The 18,950-nt window shown below is 53.4% G+C and overlaps 1 protein-coding gene across 1 annotated transcript in view; it reads left to right on the forward strand.

Moving 5' to 3' along the window:
• Positions 1 to 342: 342 nt before the first annotated feature.
• ATG12 (autophagy related 12) overlaps positions 343 to 18,950 on the forward strand; it is a 90,460-nt gene continuing 71,852 nt past the window's right edge. Inside the window, exon 1 of the mRNA XM_075328860.1 lies at positions 343 to 895. Coding sequence (XP_075184975.1) covers positions 658 to 895 — 238 coding nt within the window. The 5' untranslated portion in view covers positions 343 to 657. The remainder of the gene's footprint in view (positions 896 to 18,950) is intronic.

The raw sequence follows: 18,950 nt of genomic DNA on the forward strand, positions 1-18,950 counted from the left end.
CGGATTGAGCCGCAGGGCTCAAACCGGATGTGTGAAAGTAGCCTTAGAAACCAACTTCAGCATCGTCCCTCATGTGTGATCTATGCCACTGAAGAAAGAGATTACAGCCTCTGGAACAGATAGAAGAGAAAAAATAGGCCGACAGCACAAAACCGAGGGGTCAAAGGCGTAGACCCTGTAAAACACGGTATATAGGCTCTCACAGCTATATGGAAACAAACCAGCTGCAGCCGATCACTGAGAGCAGCAGCTCTGAATGTGGGGAGCAGAGCGGTTGAGCGCAAAGATTGTCTGCAGCGCTGTGTAGGTGATGTCACTCCTGCAGCCACACAGCAGGGACCAGGCTGGCGAGGAGACAGGGCTGGACCCTGCAGGATGAGTGATGGATGCTTGTGTTGCCTTGTAGCTGAGATTATAGGGAAAGGCTTCGCGAAAATGGACAGCCCCGTCCATATGTCAGTCCTGGGGACAAGACCGGGCAACGCAACAAGAGAGGGAATAACATCCGGGAACGGAAAAGTCTGCGAATGTCTGACAACAGCGGTGGCCTGTGCGTGCCACTACCGGGCGTGTACCATGGAGGGGCAGCAGCCCGGTACCAGCCGGCAATGAGAGCTGCAGCGTGTGCGCAGAGCGCCCCCGTGTGTCAGTGATAGGATGGGACAGGCAGAGGCCGCTGTTCTGCTCTGCTTCTGCACGGTCACGCTGGAGCGGCTGATGACGGACTTCCGGTTTCTTAGTGAGTCACACTTGCCAATAGCAAAGATGGAGGAAACGAGTGAAAATCCTAGGACGGTAACACCGAATGGCGGCGGCGATGTAGTGCTTGAGTCTGTACCCGCACCTGCAGTGTCACCGGCCACCGAGGAGCCGCTGTGCGAAACGAAAAGGAAAAGTAAGTTCTAGCTCATGGAGAGGAATTCCAGTCAGCCTGCAGGGGGCGCCGTGTGCGGTCAGTCAGCCTGCAGGGGGGCGCCGTGTGCGGCCAGTCAGCCTGCAGGGGGGGCGCCGTGTGCGGCCAGTCAGCCTGCAGGGGGGGCGCCGTGTGCGGCCAGTCAGCCTGCAGGGGGGGCGCCGTGTGCGGCCAGTCAGCCTGCAGGGGGGGCGCCGTGTGCGGCCAGTCAGCCTGCAGGGGGGGCGCCGTGTGCGGCCAGTCAGCCTGCAGGGGGGGCGCCGTGTGCGGTCAGGCAGCCTGCAGGGGGGGCGCCGTGTGCGGTCAGTCAGCCTGCAGGGGGACGCCGTGTGCGGTCAGTCAGCCTGCAGGGGGGGCGCCGTGTGCGGCCAGTCAGCCTGCAGGGGGGCGCCGTGTGCGGTCAGTCAGCCTGCAGGGGGGCGCCGTGTGCGGTCAGTCAGCCTGCAGGGGGGCGCCGTGTGCGGTCAGGCAGCCTGCAGGGGGGGCGCCGTGTGCGGCCAGTCAGCCTGCAGGGGGGGCGCCGTGTGCGGCCAGTCAGCCTGCAGGGGGGGCGCCGTGTGCGGCCAGTCAGCCTGCAGGGGGGGCGCCGTGTGCGGCCAGTCAGCCTGCAGGGGGGGCGCCGTGTGCGGTCAGGCAGCCTGCAGGGGGGGCGCCGTGTGCGGTCAGTCAGCCTGCAGGGGGACGCCGTGTGCGGTCAGTCAGCCTGCAGGGGGGGCGCCGTGTGCGGCCAGTCAGCCTGCAGGGGGGGCGCCGTGTGCGGCCAGTCAGCCTGCAGGGGGGCGCCGTGTGCGGTCAGGCAGCCTGCAGGGGGGGCGCCGTGTGCGGTCAGTCAGCCTGCAGGGGGACGCCGTGTGCGGTCAGGCAGCCTGCAGGGGGGCGCCATGTGATAGGATGGAGAGCTGGTGACTATAATGTGTGGAGTATCACAGCCATGGCTCCGTATGTAACACCCATAGGTGCTGTAAGGGTGGCGCTCCACAGGAGGACATGTGTATCACACGGACCGTACACTGATGTGATCCATGTGACACGTACCAGAGAAATCACAGGTCACTTTAAAAAAAAAAAAATTGTTATACTTACCTGTCTGCTGCTGTTGCTTCTGGGTCCCGCTCATTATGCCTCATGTATAGTCACTGCACAGACTGGGGACCTGGAAGCAAGTGTGACAGCAGCGCCGGAGACAGGTAAGTATACAAGTTTATGCTGTCCATGTGCTATCAGGATGAGATACGAACAGCTCCAGGAACACACACATGTAAGTCGTGTACAGGGCGGGCTCCCCAGTATACAGCAAAACCACGCACCAGGAAAAGGACTATAGGCAGTTGGATTGATAAATGATTGTTTTACTTTACCAAAACAAAAAAAACATGCATAAAACAGAATAGAACAATATATTTACAAGGCCAAAAGCCTACACCCCTGTGCTTGCGCCACCCGCAATGGCGATTTATGCCGCCTTCTCACCAACCTTTGCTTAACCAAGGGACTGTCTAAACCAGGGGTCTCAAACATGCGGGCCGCATGCGACCCCTCAGGCTGCTTCGTGTGACCCCCAGGCCCGTGCCCCTATTCACTATCGCGGCCGGTGCAGGGGCTGCAGCCACTGTCTGCACCTTGTTAGATGAATATTTTGCCGGTGTGCGCGCTCAGAGTCAAGGACTCTGCGCGCGCAGCGCCGGCAAAACAATCGTCTGACATAAATCACTGACAGGGGCTGTATCGGCCGCGATAGAGAACAGGGGCACTGGCCAGGGGGCCGCACGAAGTAGAGATGAGGCAGCCGAGGGAACACGGGACAGGTGAGAAGAATGGTGGTGTGTGTGTAGGACGGCACATTAACCCCTTAGCGACCTATGACGTACTGGGTACGTTATGGCTCCCTGGTACTTAAAGACCCATGACGTACCCAGTAAGTCATGGCGAAATCGCGGCCCCGGTGGCTGCGATCGCTTTGCATTGCAAACACCTTAGATTCGGGGAGGAGACCTCAGGAGGGGTGGTGTCTTCTCCCCGGACATACGTAGGTTGTGATTGGCTGAGTAGCATTCTTCAGCCAATCACAGCCACTCTAATGTTTCAACCATTGAAAATGGTTGAAACATTGAAATCCAGCCATCATCAGTGCAGCTGTAGCACCGATCATTGGCTGGAGCTGGGTGACCTCAGTTTCCCCACGCCCCCAGCTCTGATTGGAGAGATCGGCCTTGTGACCGATCTCTCCAATCACTGTGGATCTGGGGCCGGAGACCGCCCCCTCAGCTTCACTCCGGCGTCTGTGGGAGCTGAAGACTGGAGAGCGATCGGTAAGGGGTTCTTCACACACAGCGAGATCGCTGCTGAGATTGCTGCTGAGTCACGTTTTTTGTGACGCAGCAGTGACCTCATTAGCGATCTCGCTGTGTGTGACACTGAGCAGCGATCTGGCCCCTGCTGTGAGATCGCTGCTCGTTACACACAGCCCTGGTTCGTTTGTTTTATTGTTGCTCTCCCGCTGATAAGCACACATCGCTGTGTGTGACAGCGAGAGTGCAACAATCCTGAATGTACAGGGAGCAGGAACTGGCGTCTGACAGCCTGCGGTAAGCTGTAACCAAGGTGGTTACCCGATATTTACCTTCGTTACCAGCCTCTGCAGCTCTCACACTGCCTGTGCTGCCGGCTCCTGCTCCCTGCACACGCTAAGCTAAGCGGTGTGCGCTGGTAACTAAGGTAAACATCGGGTAACCATACCCGATGTTTACCTTAGTTACCAGTGTCCGCAGCTTCCAGCACCGGCTCCGTGCAAGCGCAGTGTCGCTTGCACGTCGCTGCTGGCTGGGGGCTGGTCACTGGTGAGATCTGCCTGTTTGACAGCTCATCAGCGACCATGTAGCGACGCAGCAGCGATCCTGACCAGGTCAGATCGCTGGTGGGATCGCTGCTGCGTCGCTAAAGTGTGACGGTACCCTAAGTTATAGCTCCACTGCCCCCTTTCAGCCGTCGCCGCTGACCCCCCCCCCCCCTCCCGACCCATTACTACAGGATTGGGACATTACTAGAATAGGGACAAGGTTATCACATGACTATAGAATAGGGACAAGGTGGGCACATGACTATAGGATGGGGACAAGATGGGCACATGACTATAGGATGGGGACAAGGTGGGCACATGACTATAGGATGGGGACAAGGTGGGCACATGACTATAGGATGGGGACAAGGTGGGCACATGACTATAGGATGGGGACAAGGTGGGCACATGACTATAGGATGGGGACAAGGTGGGCACATGACTATAGGATAGGGACATTACAAGGATGGGCATAACACTATTGGATGGGGACATTACTATAGAATGGGGACAAGGAAGGGCACAGTACTACAGGATTGGGACATTACTACAAGGGGGACAAGGATGAGAAACATTACTATAGGATAGGGATAAGGCTGGGGACATTATTATAAGATGGGGACATTACTATAGGATGGGCACATTACTATACAATGGGGACAAGGCTGGGGACATTACTATAGGATGGGAACAAGGTGGGCACATTACTATAGGATGGGGACATTACTATAGGATGGGGACATTACTATAGGATGGGGACATTACTATAGGATGGGGACATTACTATAGGATGGGGACATTACTATAGGATGGGACAGTACTATAGGATGGGGACATTACTATAGGATGGGGACAAGGTTGGCACATTACTATAGGATAGGGACATTACTGTAGGATGGGCACATTACTATAGAATGGGACAACGATATGATGGGGAACAGTACTACAGGATAGGGAGATTGCTACAAGGGGGCAAAGATGGGGAACATTACTATAAGATGGGGACAAGGATAGACACATTACTACAGGATGGGCACATTACGATAAGATGGGGACAAGGCTGGGGACATTACTATCAGATGGGGACAAGGATGAGTACATTACTGTGGGATGGGGCACAATACTACAAGGGGACAAGGATGGGCACGTTACAACAAGATGGGGAACATTACTAAAAGATGTTGGCCAAAATTTCTATATAGTGCTAATTGTAACACTATTAGTTACAAGAAAGGGATAAAATGTAAAAAACAAAAAACAAAATAAGGCATGACATTTTTTTTTACCATCAATTTTTTCTTCAGCGCTCTATTGGGAGACCCAGACGATTGGGTATAGCTACTGCCCTCCGGAGGCCACACAAAGCACTACACTAAAAAGTGCAAGGCCCCTCCCCTTCTGGCTATACCCCCCCGTGGTATCACGGGTTCTCCAGTTTTCAAGCTTTGTGCGAAGGAGGTCAGACATCCACGCATGGCTCCACAGATTTTAGTCAGCAGTAGCTGCTAACTATTTCGGATGGAAGAAAAGAGGGCCCATATAGGGCCCCCAGCATGCTCCCTTCTCACCCGTGGATGGTGTTGTAAGGTTGAGGTACCTATTGCTGGTACAGGGGCTGGAGCCCCACATGCTGTTTTCCTTCCACATCCCCTTGTAGGGCTCTGTGGAAGTGGGATCCTGCCGGCCTCTAAGCTCTGACGCCGGGCTCCATCCACAGACCCATAGAACCTGATGGATTCGGAGCATGAGTACAATCAGGGACATGGCCCTGCATCATACAGGTACTCTGAGTCCCCGGCAGGCACAGACACACTCCGGGCTGGCTGGGTGTTGTAGTGCGCCGGGGACCGTAACGTGGGAGTTAGTGTCCCTACAGTTTACTGGGGGACTTTGTAGTGTGGGAACGCAGCGCCGACCCCCACTGGACCGGGCGGCGCTGCTGTGACTTGTGGTGCGCCGGGGACACGCCGACCGCGCTTTTACGGCGGCGGCGTTTATAAATCCAGTCCCCGGCTTTTGCGGCCTAGCTCCGCTTCGTTCCCGCCCCCACCCTGTCAATCAGGGTAGGGGAGAGACGCTGTTTCACCGCAGCGACGAGGGCTGGAGCCTGATTTACATGCTCCAGCCCTCTCACTAGGCACAGAGGGAAGCAGGCTTCCCGCTCTTAGCCAGGAACGCCCAGGGCCCGCCCCCCTCCTCTCTCAGAACGCCGGCAGCCATTACATGCAGTCTGGCTGGAGGAAGGACGCAAGGCTCTGGGAGACCTGGACTAGGGGGCTTTTGGATACCACACACCCGCTCTTAAGCGGGCGGTAAGCGGCATTTCAGCTGGCCCCTCTAGTGCCTCACTGTGTATTGGTGTACTGTGTCACCAGATATATATATTTAGTGATTTCTTGCACTGTGAGGTCGCTTCCTGGCTGGATACCCCAGATCGCTCTGAGGAGGCAGCAACATGTCATCCACAAAACGCAAGGCTGCCAAGGCTAGGGCTGTGTACACTGCGTGTGCTGCATGTGGGGCTGCTCTACCAGCAGGTTCCAAAGACCCACATTGTGTGCAATGCTCAGATCCGGTGCTGCTTCGCCAGCCGGAGTCCGGAGGGGTAGTGACCCAGGCTGAGACGCTTGTAAGTCCTGCCCCGGTGTCAGAGACAGACTTTGCAGCTTTTGCTGATGGAATGTCTGTGACTATGGCAAAAATCCTTGAAACTTTGCAATCCATGACTGGGGCTCAGTCTATGGACACGGCGAGGTCTCTGTCCTCTAATCCCCCTCAGTTGGAATTAGTCCAGACTGCAAGGGGGTCCCCGGCTTCCCAAGCTGAGTATTATGACTCAGATGATAGCCCCAGCCACCCTAAGCGAGCTCGCTGGGAAAGACCCTCAACGTCATCACACTGCTCAGGGTCTCAGCGCAATCAGTCGCCCTGTGATGCGTCTGAAGAGAGTGATCAGGAGTCTTATCCTGGAACCCCTCTCAATCTGGATACCCCGGATGGGGACGCCATGGTAAACGATCTTATCTCAGCCATCAATAGGCTGTTGGATATTTCTCCCCCAGCCCCTTCTGCAGAGGAGGCAGCTGCAGAGCAGGAGAAGTTTCGTTTCCTCTATCCCAAGCGTAAATTGAGTGCTTTCTTGGATCACTCTGACTTCAGAGAATCAATCCAGAAACACGACGCTCATCCAGAAAGGCGTTTCTCTAAACGTTCTAAGGATACACGTTTTCCTTTCCCCCCTGATGTGGTCAAGCGCTGGACCCAGTGTCCAAAAGTAGACCCCCCGATTTCCAAACTTGCAGCTAGATCCATAGTTGCAGTGGAGGATGGCGCTTCACTTAAGGATGCCAATGACAGACAGATGGACCTTTGGTTAAAATCTGTCTATGAAGCTATCGGCGCGTCGTTTGCTCCAGCATTCGCAGCCGTATGGGCACTCCAAGCTATTTCAGCTGGTTTAGCAAAAGTGGATGCTATCATACATCCAGCGGCGCCGCAAGTGGCGTCCCTTACCTCGCAGATGTCTGCGTTTGCGTCTTACGCTATCAATGCGGTCCTAGAATCTACCAGCCGCACCTCAATGGCGTCCGCCAATTCGGTAGTTTTGCGCAGAGCCTTGTGGTTAAAGGACTGGAAAGCAGATGCTGGTTCCAAAAAATGTTTAACCAGCTTGCCTTTATCTAGAGATAGACTGTTTGGCGAGCCATTGGCTGACATCATTAAACAGTCCAAGGGTAAAGACTCTTCCTTACCCCAGCCCAGATCAAACAAACCTCAGCAGAAAAAATGGCAGCAGAGGTTTCAGTCCTTTCGAGGTTCGGGCAAGACACAATTCTCCTCGTCCAAAGGGACTCAGAGGACGCAAAGAGTCTCAGATTCCTGGCGGGCTCACGCACGCCCCAAGAAAGCAAATGGTGGAACCGCTTCCAAAGCGGCTACCTCATGACTTCCAGCCCCCCCCCTCCGCATCTCCGGTTGGGGGCAGGCTCTCCCGCTTTTCCGACATTTGGATGTCACAGGTCAAAGACCGGTGGGTGACAAACATTTTGTCTCGCGGGTACAGAATCGAGTTCAGTTCTCGTCCTCCAGCTCGGTTCTTCAGAACCTCCCCACATCCAGACCGAGCAGATGCCCTGCTGCAGGCGGTGGACTCCCTAAGAGCGGAAGGAGTAGTGGTTCCTGTACCGCCTCAGGAACAAGGGCGAGGGTTTTACTCCAATCTCTTTGTGGTTCCAAAAAAGGACGGCTCGTTCCGTCCTGTTCTGGATCTAAAGCTGCTCAACAAACATGTGCACGCCAGACGGTTCCGGATGGAAACCCTCCGCTCTGTCGTTGCCTCAATGTCTCAAGGAGACTTCCTTGCCTCAATAGACATCAAAGATGCTTATCTCCACGTGCCAATTGCTACAGAACATCAACGTTTTCTACGTTTTGTGATAGGAAACGACCATCTTCAGTTCGTAGCTCTGCCATTCGGTCTGGCGACAGCCCCCCGGGTCTTCACCAAGGTCATGGCGGCGGTGGTAGCAGTCTTGCACTCTCAGGGACACTCGGTGATCCCTTACCTGGACGATCTACTTGTCAAGGCACCCTCTCAAGAGGCATGCCAACTCAGTCTACATGCTACGCTGGAGACTCTACAGACGTTCGGATGGATCATCAACTTTCCAAAGTCGAATCTGTCACCGTCACAGTCGCTAACGTATCTTGGCATGGAGTTTCATACTCGAGCAGCGAGAGTGAAGCTTCCGCTGAGCAAGCAGCGGTCCCTACAGACAGGGGTGCAATCCCTCCTTCAAGGCCAGTCGCACCCCTTACGGCGCCTCATGCACTTCCTCGGGAAGATGGTGGCAGCCATGGAAGCAGTTCCCTTTGCGCAGTTTCATCTGCGTCCACTTCAATGGGACATTCTCCGCCAATGGGACGGGAAGTCAACGTCCCTGGACAGGAAAGTCTCTCTTTCCCAGACGGCCAAGGACTCTCTACAATGGTGGCTCCTTCCCACCTCATTGTCTCAGGGAAGATCCTTCCTGCCCCCATCCTGGGCAGTGGTCACGACAGATGCGAGTCTGTCAGGGTGGGGAGCAGTGTTTCTCCACCACAGGGCCCAGGGGACGTGGACTCCGCAGGAGTCCACCCTTCAGATCAATGTTCTGGAAATCAGGGCAGTGTATCTTGCCCTACTGGCCTTCCAACAGTGGCTGGAAGGAAAGCAGATCCGAATCCAGTCGGACAACTCCACAGCGGTGGCATACATCAACCACCAAGGAGGGACGCGCAGTCGGCAAGCATTCCAAGAAGTCCGGCGCATTCTAATGTGGGTGGAGGACACAGCCTCCACCATATCCGCGGTTCACATCCCAGGCGTAGAAAATTGGGAAGCAGACTTCCTCAGTCGCCAGGGCATGGACGCAGGGGAGTGGTCCCTTCACCCGGACGTGTTTCAGGAAATCTGTCGCCGATGGGGAGTGCCGGACGTCGACCTAATGGCGTCCCGGCACAACAACAAGGTCCCGGCATTCATGGCGAGGTCGCGCGATCAAAGAGCTCTGGCGGCAGACGCATTAGTTCAAGATTGGTCGCAGTTCCGGCTCCCATACGTCTTCCCACCTCTGGCACTCTTGCCCAGAGTGTTACGCAAGATCAGATCCGATTGCAGCCGCGTCATACTCGTCGCCCCAGACTGGCCGAGGAGGTCGTGGTATCCGGATCTGTGGCATCTCACGGTCGGTCGACCGTGGTCACTGCCAGACCGACCAGACTTACTGTCCCAAGGGCCGTTTTTCCATCAGAATTCTGCGGCCCTGAACCTGACTGTGTGGCCATTGAGTCCTGGATCCTAGCGTCCGCAGGATTATCTCAAGGAGTCGTAGCCACAATGAGACAAGCTAGGAAGTCAACGTCTGCTAAGATCTACCACAGAACGTGGAAGATTTTCTTATCCTGGTGCTCTGCACAGAGAGTATCCCCTTGGCCATTTGCATTGCCCAAATTTCTTTCCTTCCTGCAATCGGGGTTGGAAAAGGGCTTGTCGCTCAGCTCCCTTAAAGGGCAAGTCTCGGCACTATCCGTGTTTTTTCAGAAGCGTCTAGCACGTCTTCCTAAGGTGCGCACGTTCCTGCAGGGGGTCTGTCATATTGTGCCCCCGTACAGGCGGCCGTTAGATCCATGGGATCTGAACAGGGTACTAGTTGCTCTCCAGAAGCCGCCTTTCGAGCCTCTGAAGGAAGTTTCCTTTTCTCGCCTGTCACAGAAAGTGGCGTTTCTTGTTGCGATCACATCGCTTCGGCGAGTGTCGGAGCTGGCAGCTCTGTCATCCAAGGCTCCCTTCCTGGTGTTCCACCAGGACAAGGTAGTGCTGCGCCCCATTCCGGAGTTTCTCCCTAAGGTCGTATCCTCGTTTCATCTTAATCAGGATATATCCTTGCCTTCCTTTTGTCCTCATCCGGTTCACCGGTATGAAAAGGACTTACGTTTGCTAGATCTGGTGAGAGCACTCAGAATCTACATTTCCCGCACGGCGCCCATGCGCCGTTCCGATGCACTTTTTGTCCTTGTCGCTGGTTCGCGCAAGGGGTTGCAGGCTTCTAAAGCCACCCTGGCTCGATGGATCAAAGAACCAATTCTAGAGGCCTACCGTTCTGCGGGGCTTCCGGTTCCTTCAGGGCTAAAAGCCCACTCAACCAGAGCCGTGGGTGCGTCCTGGGCATTACGACACCAGGCTTCGGCTCAACAAGTGTGTCAGGCAGCTACCTGGTCGAGTCTGCACACTTTCACCAAGCATTATCAGGTGCATACCTATGCTTCGGCGGATGCCAGCTTAGGTAGAAGAGTCCTGCAGGCGGCAGTGACACCCCCGTAGGGGAGGGCTGTTTTGCAGCTCTAACATGAGGTATCTCTTTACCCACCCAGGGACAGCTTTTGGACGTCCCAATCGTCTGGGTCTCCCAATAGAGCGCTGAAGAAGAAGGGAATTTTGTTACTTACCGTAAATTCCTTTTCTTCTAGCTCTTATTGGGAGACCCAGCACCCGCCCTGTTGTCCTTCGGGATTTTTTTGTTGTTTGCGGGTACACATGTTGTTCATGTTGAACGGTTTTTCAGTTCTCCGACGTTATTCGGAGTTAATTTGTTTAAACCAGTTATTGGCTTCCTCCTTCTTGCTTTGGCACTAAAACTGGAGAACCCGTGATACCACGGGGGGGTATAGCCAGAAGGGGAGGGGCCTTGCACTTTTTAGTGTAGTGCTTTGTGTGGCCTCCGGAGGGCAGTAGCTATACCCAATCGTCTGGGTCTCCCAATAAGAGCTAGAAGAAAAGGAATTTACGGTAAGTAACAAAATTCCCTTCTTTTTTTTATATTTAAACAAAGAATGTGCACCTTTATTATAATAAACAAGTGAAAAATGTTCAAAATCAGTGATCCAAAGGTGTGTAAAAAAAAAAATAAAGAAAAAAATATATGGTACCAATAAAAATGTCACTGGGTCCTGCAGAGAATGCGGCCCCCCCCAAATTATTTTATTTTTTTCCTCTGTGCGGCCCATACACCCAGCCGAGTTTGAGACACCTGGTCTAAACAGTCGCCTAATACCTGGTAATCCCTGTGTGTGTGTGTGTGTGTGTGTGTGTGTGTGTGTGTGTGTGTGTACACGCGCCCTACCAGTGTCGCAGCACAAGAGCTTACAACTTATCTACCTAAACATAGACAAAACCCATTAACCCCCCACTGAATACCCTTGTTTGCTGAAGCCTCACAGATAAGGCAGATGGTAAAAGTGGTAAAGCAAACCACACAGCTCTGCAACACAGTCATGGAAATCTTGTAAAGCAACAGTCAATGCAAACATGTGGCGCTGTCCCTTTAAGGTTTTAAATGTAACTGACACAGCAGGGCCAGCAAGTCTTATTGTGTATATCAGGGGTGGGCAATTAATTTACCCATGGGGCCGCATGAGAAATTAGGATGGTTTTAGAGAGCCGGACTAATATAATTAACTCTGTTCTACCCAATACTGTATATATAGTATATACTAACCCTTCATAAACAGTAAGTTAACCCCTTAAGGACGAAGCCATTTTTGTACTTAATGCCCAGGCCATTTTTTGTAATTTTGACCAGTGTCACTTTATAAGGTTATAACTCTGGAACGCTTCAATGGATCCCGGTGATTCTGAGGTTGTTTTTTCGTGATATATTGGGCTTCGTGTTAGAGGTAAATTTAGGATGATTTTTTTTATTTTATTTTATTTGTGAAAAAATCTGAAATTTGAGAAAAAAATTTAAAATTTTGCAATTTTCAAACTTTTAATTTTTATGCCCATAAACCAGAGAGTTATGTCACACAAAATAGTTAATAAATAACATTTCTCACATGTCTACTTTAGATCAGCGCAATTTTTGAAACAAAATTTTTTTGGGGTTAGGAAGTTAGAAGGGTTCAAAGTTCATCAGCAATTTCTCATTTCTTTGTCGCTCCATTGGGAGACCCAGACAATTGGGTGTATAGCTTCTGCCTCCGGAGGCCACACAAAGTATTACACTTAAAAGTGTAAACCCCTCCCCTCTGCCTATACACCCCCCCGTGCATCACGGGCTCCTCAGTTTTTATGCTTTGTGCGAAGGAGGCACACATGCACGCAAGCTCCACAATTTAGTCAGCAGCAGCTGCTGACTATATCGGATGGAAGAAAAGAGGGCCCATAACAGGGCCCCCGGCATGCTCCCTTCTCACCCCACTCTGGTCGGCGGTGCTGTTAAGGTTGAGGTACCCATTGCGGGTACATAGGCAGGAGCCACATGCTGTTTTCCTTCCCCATCCCTTAGGGGCTCTGGGTGAAGTGGGATCCTAACCGGTCACCAGGCACTGGGACCGTGCTCCCTCCACAGCCCCTGGGGGAATCTGCTGGACAGGAGCCGGGTATCATCAGGGACAGGGCCCTGCTACTCTGAGGTACTCTGTGTCCCCTTGGGGACGGCGCATAGAGCGCCTGTGTTATGAACGCTGCAGCAGCTGCTGGGTGTGTTGGTGCGCCGGGACTACCGCGCTGACCGCGCTTGTTTGCCGGCCGCGCTTATAACTTTACTCCCCGGCTTTTGCGGCCTAGTACCGCATACTCCCGCCCCCGGGCCTGCCAGTCAGGGGTAAGGGCGGGACGCTGCACTGGACGTCAGCGCTGAGGGCTGGAGCATACTTTGTATCCTCCTCCCCCCTCACTGAGCACCGTGGGGCACCAGATTCCCGCACTTTCTGAGGCACGCCCACGGCCCCCTCCTCCTCTCAGAACGCTGGCAGCCATTCCTGTCAGCACTTCAGACGCTGGAGAATTTCAGAGGGGAGACAACACCGAGCTCCACAGCTCTGGGAGGCCCGGGCAGGGAATCTGGTGGTCACACAACCGCTGCAGGCGGTCGGTAAGCCGCACCTGTTACTAGGTGCTGGCCCCCTGGGTGCCGAAGTGTATATTTATATACTTATTTTGTATACATTTACTCTATACGGCTGCACTATTTGCTTTTGGCTATATACCCTCACTGATTGCTCTAAGGGGAGACAACAGCATGTCGTCCGCAAAAAGCAAGGGTGCCAAGGCACAGGCTTACTTTGCAACCTGTACCTCATGTGCGGCTATGCTACCTGCAGGTTCCACCTACCCTCATTGTGTGCAATGTTCGGCCCCTGTGACACTCACTCAGCCGGAGCCTCTGCCACTGGTGGGACCCCCGGCCCAGGTGGAACCACCTGCTGCCACTGTTCAGGTGACAGGGACAGAGTTTGCAGTATTCGCTGACAAACTGTCTGAGTCTATGGATAAATGGTCTGCTAAGATACTAGAAGCTTTGCAGTCCAGACCGGTAACACAGGCCCCGGGCACAGTTGAATCATTGACCCCAGGCCCCCCTCGGTTGGAGCAGCAAAGTGCTCCTGGGGCGACTCATAGGTCCCACGGTGAGGACTCTGACACGGACCGCAGTCCCAGACCGACTAAGCGGGCTCGCTGGGAGCTTCCCTCGACTTCATCACACTGTTCAGGGTCTCAGCATGAGGACTCTCTGGAGGATGAAGCGGAGGTGGCAGATCAGGGCTCTGATCCTGACACCGCTCTAAACCTTGATACACCAGAAGGGGACGCCATAGTAAACGACCTTATAGCGTCCATCAATAAGGTGTTGGATCTTTCTCCTCCAGCTCCTCCGATTGAGGAGTCAGCTTCTCAACAGGAGAAATTCCATTTTAGGTTCCCCAAACGTACACGGAGTGGGTTTCTTGATCACTCCGACTTCAGAGATACAGTCCAGAAACACCGAGCTTTTCCGGATAAGCGCTTTACTAAGCGCCTTAATGACACTCGTTATCCCTTCCCCCCTGACGTAGTCAAGGGTTGGGCTCAGTGTCCCAAGGTGGATCCTCCAGTCTCTAGACTGGCGGCTAGATCCATAGTTGCGGTGGCAGATGGCTCATCACTCAAGGATGCCACTGACAGGCAGATAGAGCTCCTGATGAAATCCATCTATGAAGCTATTGGCGCGTCCTTTGCTCCGGCATTCGCAGCCGTATGGGCACTCCAAGCTATCTCAGCTTGTCAGTCTGAGATTAATGCAGTCACACGTGCCTCTACTCCGCAAGTTGTGTCCTTCACCTCTCAGGCGTCGGCGTTTGCGTCCTACGCCATGAATGCTGTCCTGGACTCTGCGAGCCGTACGGCGGTAGCATCCGCCAATTCGGTGGCAGTCCGCAGGGCCATGTGGCTACGTGAATGGAAGGCAGACGCTGCTTCCAAAAAGTTCTTAACCGGGTTGCCATTTTCTGGCGACCGCCTGTTTGGCGAGCGATTGGATGAAATCATTAAACAATCCAAGGGAAAGGACTCGTCCTTACCCCAGTCCAAACCAAACAGACCTCCACAACGGAAGGTACAATAGAGGTTTCGGTCCTTTCGGCCCTCAGCCAGATCTCAATTCTCCTCGTCCAACAGGCCACAGAAGGGTCAGAGGAACTCCGATTCATGGCGGTCTAAGTCACGTCCTAAGAAGACCGCCGGAGGGACCGCTCCCAAAGCGGCCTCCTCATGACTTTCGGCCTCCCCAAACCGCATCCTCGGTCGGTGGCAGGCTCTCCCGCTTTTGCGACGCCTGGTCGCCACATGTCCAAGACCGATGGGTGAGAGACATTCTGTCTCACAGTTACAGGATAGAGTTCAGCTCTCGTCCTCCGACTCGTTTCTTCAGAACATCTCCTCCCCCCGAGCGAGCCGATGCTCTTCTTCAGGCAGTGAGCACTCTGAAGGCAGAAGGAGTGGTGATCCCTGTTCCCCTTCAGCAATGGGGTCACGGTTTTTACTCCAACTTGTTTGTGGTGCCAAAAAAGGACGGATCTTTCCGTCCCGTTCTGGACCTAAAACTGAAAACCAGGCGGTTCCGGATGGAATCTCTCCGCTCCGTCATCGCCTCAATGTCCCAAGGAGACTTCCTAGCATCAATCGACATCAGGGATGCTTATCTCCACGTGCCGATTGCATCAGAGCATCAGCGCTTTCTGCGTTTCGCCATCGGGGACGAACACCTTCAGTTCGTGGCACTGCCTTTTGGCCTGGCGACAGCCCCACGGGTCTTCACCAAGGTCATGGCAACAGTGGTAGCAGTCCTACACTCTCAGGGACACTCGGTGATCCCTTACTTAGACGATCTGCTTGTCAAGGCCCCCTCTCGGGCGGCATGCCAACACAGCCTGAACATTGCTCTGGAGACTCTCCAGAGATTCGGGTGGATCATCAATTTCCCAAAGTCAAAATTGACACCGGCCCAATCACTGACATATCTCGGCATGGAGTTTCATACTCTCTCAGCGATAGTGAAGCTTCCGCTGGACAAACAGCGTTCACTACAAACAGGGGTGCAATCTCTCCTTCGAGCCCAGTCGCACCCCTTGAGGCGCCTCATGCACTTCCTAGGGAAGATGGTGGCAGCAATGGAGGCAGTTACTTTTGCGCAGTTTCATCTGCGTCCACTTCAATGGGACATTCTCCGCAAATGGGACAGGAAGTCGACGTCCCTCGACAGGAACGTCTCCCTCTCTCAGGCAGCCAAGGCCTCCCTTCAGTGGTGGCTTCTTCCCACGTCTCTGTCGAAGGGGAAATCATTCCTGCCCCCATCCTGGGCTGTGGTCACGACGGACCCGAGTCTGTCAGGGTGGGGAGCGGTCTTTCTCCACCACAGGGCTCAGGGTACCTGGACTCAGCCAGAGTCCTCTCTTCAGATCAATGTTCTGGAGATAAGGGCAGTGTATCTAGCCCTAAAGGCGTTCCAGCCGTGGCTGGAAGGCAGGCAGATCCGAATTCAGTCGGACAAAGCCACGGCGGTGGCATATATCAATCACCAAGGCGGCACACGCAGTCGGCAAGCCTTCCAGGAAGTTCGGCGGATTCTGCTGTGGGTGGAAGCCACAGCCTCCACCATCTCCGCAGTTCACATCCCGGGCGTAGAAAACTGGGAAGCAGACTTTCTCAGTCGCCAGGGCATGGACGCAGGGGAATGGTCTCTTCACCCGGACGTGTTTCAAGAGATCTGTTGCCGCTGGGGAACGCCGGACGTCGATCTCATGGCGTCTCGGCACAACAACAAAGTCCCGGCATTCATGGCACGGTCTCAAGATCACAGAGCTCTGGCGGCGGACGCATTAGTTCAGGATTGGTCGCAGTTTCGACTACCTTATGTGTTTCATCCTCTGGCAATGCTGCCCAGAGTGTTACGCAAGATCAGGTCCGACTGCCGCCGCGCCATCCTCATCGCTCCAGACTGGCCGAGGAGGTCGTGGTACCCGGATCTGTGGCATCTCACGGTGGGCCAACCGTGGGCACTACCAGACCGACCAGACTTGCTGTCTCAAGGGCCATTTTTCCATCTGAATTCTGCGGCCCTCAACCTGACTGTGTGGCCATTGAATCCTGGATCCTAGCGTCTTCAGGGTTATCTCAAGAGGTCATTGCCACTATGAGACAGGCCAGGAAACCAACGTCCGCCAAGATCTACCACAGGACGTGGAGGATCTTCTTATCCTGGTGCTCTGATCAGGGTTTTTCTCCCTGGCCATTTGCCTTGCCCATTTTTCTATCCTTCCTTCAATCCGGAATGGAAAAGGGTTTGTCTCTCGGCTCCCTTAAGGGACAAGTCTCGGCGCTCTCTGTGTTTTTTCAAAAGCGTCTAGCCAGGCTTCCACAGGTACGCACGTTCCTGCAGGGGGTTTGCCACATAGTCCCTCCTTACAAGCGTCCGCTAGAACCCTGGGATCTGAACAGGGTGCTAACGGCTCTTCAGAAACCACCCTTCGAGCCAATGAGGGATATTTCTCTTTCACGCCTTTCGCAGAAGGTGGTCTTCCTAGTGGCAGTCACATCACTTCGCAGAGTGTCTGAGCTAGCAGCGCTGTCATGCAAAGCCCCCTTCCTGGTGTTTCACCAGGACAAGGTGGTTCTGCGTCCGGTTCCGGAATTTCTCCCGAAGGTGGTATCCTCTTTTCATCTCAATCAGGATATCTCCTTACCTTCTTTTTGTCCGCATCCAGTTCACCAATGTGAAAAGGATTTGCACTTGTTGGATCTGGTGAGAGCACTCAGACTCTACATTTCTCGTACGGCGCCCCTGCGCCGCTCGGATGCGCTCTTTGTCCTTGTCGCTGGCCAGCGTAAAGGGTCGCAGGCTTCTAAGTCAACCTTGGCTCGGTGGATCAAGGAACCAATTCAAGAAGCCTACCGTTCTTCTGGGCTTCCGGTTCCTTCAGGGCTGAAGGCCCATTCTACCAGAGCCGTGGGTGCGTCCTGGGCTTTGCGGCACCAGGCTACGGCTCAGCAGGTGTGTCAGGCGGCTACCTGGTCGAGTCTGCACACTTTCACGAAACACTATCAAGTGCATACCTACGCGTCGGCAGATGCCAGCCTAGGTAGGCAAGTCCTTCAGGCGGCGGTTGCCCACCTGTAGGAAGGGGCCGTTTTACGGCTCTTTTACCGAGGTATTCTTTTACCCACCCAGGGACTGCTTTTGGACGTCCCAATTGTCTGGGTCTCCCAATGGAGCGACAAAGAAGGGAATTTTGTTTACTTACCGTAAATTCCTTTTCTTCTAGCTCCAATTGGGAGACCCAGCACCCGCCCCTGTTCCCTTCGGGCTGTTGTTTTTTTTGTGTACACATGTTGTTCATGTTGAATTGTTCTTTTGGTTCATGGTTTCAGTTCTCCGAACATCCTTCGGATTGAATTTACCTTAGACCAATTTATAAGTTTCCTCCTTCCTGCTTTTGCACCAAAACTGAGGAGCCCGTGATGCACGGGGGGGGTGTATAGGCAGAGGGGAGGGGTTTACACTTTTAAGTGTAATACTTTGTGTGGCCTCCGGAGGCAGAAGCTATACACCCAATTGTCTGGGTCTCCCAATTGGAGCTAGAAGAAAAGGAATTTACGGTAAGTAAACAAAATTCCCTTCTTTTTCAAAAATACCCAAAAGTGACACCATTCTAAAAACTGCACCCCTCAAGGTACTCAAAACCACATCCAAGAAGTTTATTAACCCTTCAGGTGCTTCACAGGAGCTAAAGTAATATGGAATGAAAAAAAATAAAAATTAACATTTTACCTAAAAATGTTGCTTTAGAACTAATTTTCTTACTTTTTCAAGAGGTAATGTTAGGGTGAACTCTTAATCAGAGATCACTAGTTGCCTACTGCCTGGTCTAACTGGTGTGGATCGAGTGCATGCTTGAAAAATGAGATCAGACACAGTCGGATATTCATTTTTCCTCGACAGAAGTCAGCCCATGCTCTGCTTTATTACAACTGAGCTTGCTCTGATATAACCTTGCAAAGGGGCATGTCTAGATGTGTTCATTGGTCAGTAGGTCGAACAATGTGTTAGTCCATGAGCTGATTGGTGGGCGTCATTGTAGGCGGGTCTATGACATCATTGGATGGATCCATGGTGATGGTGATGGGAGGGACGTCATCTGGTGGATCCATGCTGATGGTTTGGTCTGTGATGTCTTCTAGCTTGACCAGGGGTCTTCCCTTATATGGTATCTTCTTACACCTGGACATTCCTTGCATTCCAGGCAAGGTGTGGAGAAACAGGCAATGGCAGCCACCTTTATATCTGTGTCATGTATATGATCTGAAACCTGAATTACGTAAGGCAAATCGACATATTTCCCACAATC

This window comes from Anomaloglossus baeobatrachus, chromosome 11, assembly GCF_048569485.1.
Source record: "Anomaloglossus baeobatrachus isolate aAnoBae1 chromosome 11, aAnoBae1.hap1, whole genome shotgun sequence".
Taxonomy (NCBI): domain Eukaryota; kingdom Metazoa; phylum Chordata; class Amphibia; order Anura; family Aromobatidae; genus Anomaloglossus; species Anomaloglossus baeobatrachus.